Consider the following 3,628-nt stretch of genomic DNA (forward strand, 5'->3'; position numbering starts at 1 on the left):
TATATATATATATATATATATATATATATATACACATATGTATGTATATTCTGTCGTACACTGAATGTCCAGCTTACTTCTTTGCTAGTATCATTTTTTATCATTACTTAAAAAAAGATATATATATATATGATATAAAAGAACAAGTTTATATCTATTATTGCCTTACACCTTTTTCGGTGTATGGTGTCTGGTAGAGTGGCGCATATGCTTAGGTGAAATCAAATCCATGCGATGTCGTTTACCTTGTTCATTGTGGTTTGATAAAGTAAGTACCAGTTATGTATTTTGCTTCATTCAAAGGATTATACTCCACCCCTCCACACAAAAAATAGACATTCGTCGTCTTGTGTATGTTAGACATTATTAGTGTTAATACATTGTGTTGTGATCTTATTATAATGAATGCTTTTATTCGTATTTAGTTTATACTTTCCGTTATTGTTACATTTTATATTTCTACCGATTTTATTTTATTTTTTCTATTTTTAAAAATGTTTCATTTTTGTCGTGCTCCTTATCAACATCGTCATCGTCATCATCAATGTAGTCGTCGCCGTCGTTATCTTCATCATCGTCATCACCATATTTTATATTATCCATATTCATGTCACTCATTACGAATGTGCATTTGAGCTATTTGTTTTGTTTTGTTTTGTCTCGTTTTTTTTTCTCATCTGTGTTTCTGTCTGTTTTATAAATGGTAAGCGACTTTAGGAAATATAACCATGATAGATGCGACGATGCAAGAGAGATACATAAAAAAGAATATACGATCCAGAACTAAGGCCACGTGCTTCCATTCTCGGGCTATTATTTCGCCCGCTTCTTTTTCACTGACTTTGTCTGTCATTTCTTGCAGGTGTCTTCTAATTTCTTTAACATCACCTTCCAATGTATTAATTGCCTGCCAAGGGCCTTGATTTCCGTCATTACACTGTTGTTCAATATCAGAGGCCGGTGTTATAGCTGTTGCACCAGCAAGACTAGTTGTACCATTGACAATTGGCGCTAAAGCAGATGCTAAAATTGGGTTTCGGTTTCGAACCCAATTGTCTTCGGTTTGCATTTCGAAAGTTCCTACTTTGTCATATTTGATTTCTTGCATTTTTTTCCTATCTTTGCTTGATTTGCTATTTTTTCTTTTTCTACACCTCAGTGCCAGCAGCTCTTCTTTGGTGAGTAACTGTGTTTGCATGCAGAGCATTCGACCGAAAAAATCAACCATCACCTGGAAAAGAAAATATGGAAAGCTTAAATGCCATATATTCAATTATATGACATATATCCAAACAGTAACGCACAAACGTGTATACATTGAACAAAAACAAAAACTTCACTGTCCAAGGTGTTATTCTCGAAAGTTGATTCTAATTTTCACGTGTATCGTATACACATAATGGTTTCAAATTTTGGCACAGGGCCAGCAATTTTGGGGAAGGGAATAAGTCGATTACATTGATCCCAGTGCTCAACTAAGTCTTATTTTATCGACTTCTAAGGGATGAAAGGTAAAATCAACTTCAGTAGAATTTGAACAGAGAACATAAAACCGGACAAAATGCCGCTTAGTATCTTGTTAGGCATGCCTACGATTCTGCCAGCGCACCACCTTATAAATACACACAATATTAAAGATTTCTGACATTAAGGCACGAGCTGGTAGAAGCGTTATCATGCTGTAGCTCGACGTTCTAACTCCGCCGATGTTAGCTTTAGATTTCATCCTTTAGGAGTCGATAAAATAAGTACCAGTTGATCACTGATAGTTAAGTAACAGTTTGTAACGAAAGCTTTGTAAGCTTTGTAAGTAAATTTCTAGTTAGATGTAACGGTATTTAACTTCCCAATTCTATTTGAAATACGTCAAAATCAGATATATATATATCATTTCCTTTGAGATGTTGTAAATTTTATCATAACGGCATTTGTTGTATTGGCCCCATGTTCACTCCAAGCAAACAACCCATTCGTCTTGTTATTATTTATGAATTTCTAAAGGGAAATAGTGCAGGTGTAGCAGGAAAATCACTCCATAGCAGTTATGGTGATGGAGTAGTAACTGCAAGAACATGCAGTAGATTGCTTTTACGATTCAAAAACGAGGACTACGGGTTGTTAGATGAATTAACAGAGGGGCGCCCAAGTGGGTTGGATCTTGATATACTGGAAGCCACTGTTGACACAAACCTGGCTGCTACAGTTCCGAAACTAAGCACCGTTCATCATGAATCGGAAAGGCTTGGTAAAGTGTCGAAGGTTGGAAAATGGATCACGCAGACAATCGCAAACAAAGTGTTGACTGCTATGCATCATTGCTATCTCGTAAGCTGTAAATACCTCTTTTGGATAGAGTCATTACTGGAGGTGAATAATTGACACGTTATCATAATGGTAAGAAAAAAACATCTGCGTCTCATTCGTGGGGAAAAACCAAGTAAATTCTTCTAAGTGCATGGTTGGTTATGCGTGGAATAATTCATCTTGAGCTGCTAGACGATAACCAAGCAATAGCAGCTGATGTACAATGCCAACAGCTAACACATTTGAAAGTAGCTTTGCTGCAAAAACGTCCATCATTAACAAACATAACAGGAGCCATCGTGTGTCAAAGGTCTAAAAAATATGCCGGGAAAATTATGCATCACCCACCATATTCTAGAGATCTGCAAATTACCATGGTTTTGAAGTTTACAAAATCATTTAAATGGATTTAGACCTACTTGAAGAGCAGAAGTTGAAAATGAGTTACTTTCCTTTTTCACTTCTAAACCTAAAGAATTTATGAATGTGACATTAAAAAGCCGATTAACAGATGGAAAGATGTCATGGAGAAGAACGGTGATTATATAAATCAGATATTATTTTTAATTGTTTGCTAAAACTAAAGAGATATACTCTTTACTGTATAATTTAAAATATACTGTAAATAACAGATTTCTAACATTCACATACAGAGATGTAAATTTTTATTGGGGAGTATCATGTATCAAATTGACGCCAGAATGTGGCTAGAATATTAATGTATTTATAAAATATGATTCTAATTACATGTATCATGTACATATAAATAATAAACACTATTAAGCGCGAGGTAGATATATGTTATGAAGCTTACAAATTATCCATAAATTACCAGAGTTTAAACATTGACAGATAGTCATGACTATATTTGTCTTGTATGTTATTTAAACCGGAAAGTTGAAATATAAGATTAATGCCAGACGAAAACATTTACAAGAAAAGATCACTAGACAGTTCGTCTGTCATTCTAAATATCAGCTAATCCACACTGATTGTAATAAAATAGATATTGCATAATTAAACTTACGCATGTGCATAAAGTATATGTAAACACATGTATACTACATAACAGAGTTATACCTTTACAAACACCGATGATTGAAAGTACACGTACATAAAGATAGAAATAAACAGACAAACCTTTTTCACGATAGGTGGCACTCGAGATCGTGATCCGTGGAAATATAGATTGACCACAATGACGGACAAGAATGTGGACAGAGTGATAAGTATCATGTTTAGACAGTAGTAGGCTCCTGAAAATAGAATAAAACAAAGTCAAATCATATATACACAGGCATATATACATATATATATATATATA

The 3,628-nt window shown here is 34.3% G+C and overlaps 1 protein-coding gene across 8 annotated transcripts in view; it reads right to left on the bottom strand.

Moving 5' to 3' along the window:
* Positions 1 to 130: 130 nt before the first annotated feature.
* LOC106879694 (neuronal acetylcholine receptor subunit alpha-10) overlaps positions 131 to 3,628 on the bottom strand; it is a 282,300-nt gene continuing 278,802 nt past the window's right edge. For all 8 annotated transcript variants that reach the window (XM_052969788.1, XM_052969793.1, XM_052969815.1 and 5 more), the window contains 2 exons: positions 3,445 to 3,560; positions 131 to 1,231 (listed from right to left, as the gene is read on the bottom strand). In XM_052969788.1, the coding sequence (XP_052825748.1) occupies positions 695 to 1,231; positions 3,445 to 3,560 (653 nt within the window). In that variant the 3' untranslated portion in view covers positions 131 to 694. The remainder of the gene's footprint in view (positions 1,232 to 3,444; positions 3,561 to 3,628) is intronic.

Source organism: Octopus bimaculoides, chromosome 1, assembly GCF_001194135.2.
Source record: "Octopus bimaculoides isolate UCB-OBI-ISO-001 chromosome 1, ASM119413v2, whole genome shotgun sequence".
In the NCBI taxonomy this organism is placed as follows: domain Eukaryota; kingdom Metazoa; phylum Mollusca; class Cephalopoda; order Octopoda; family Octopodidae; genus Octopus; species Octopus bimaculoides.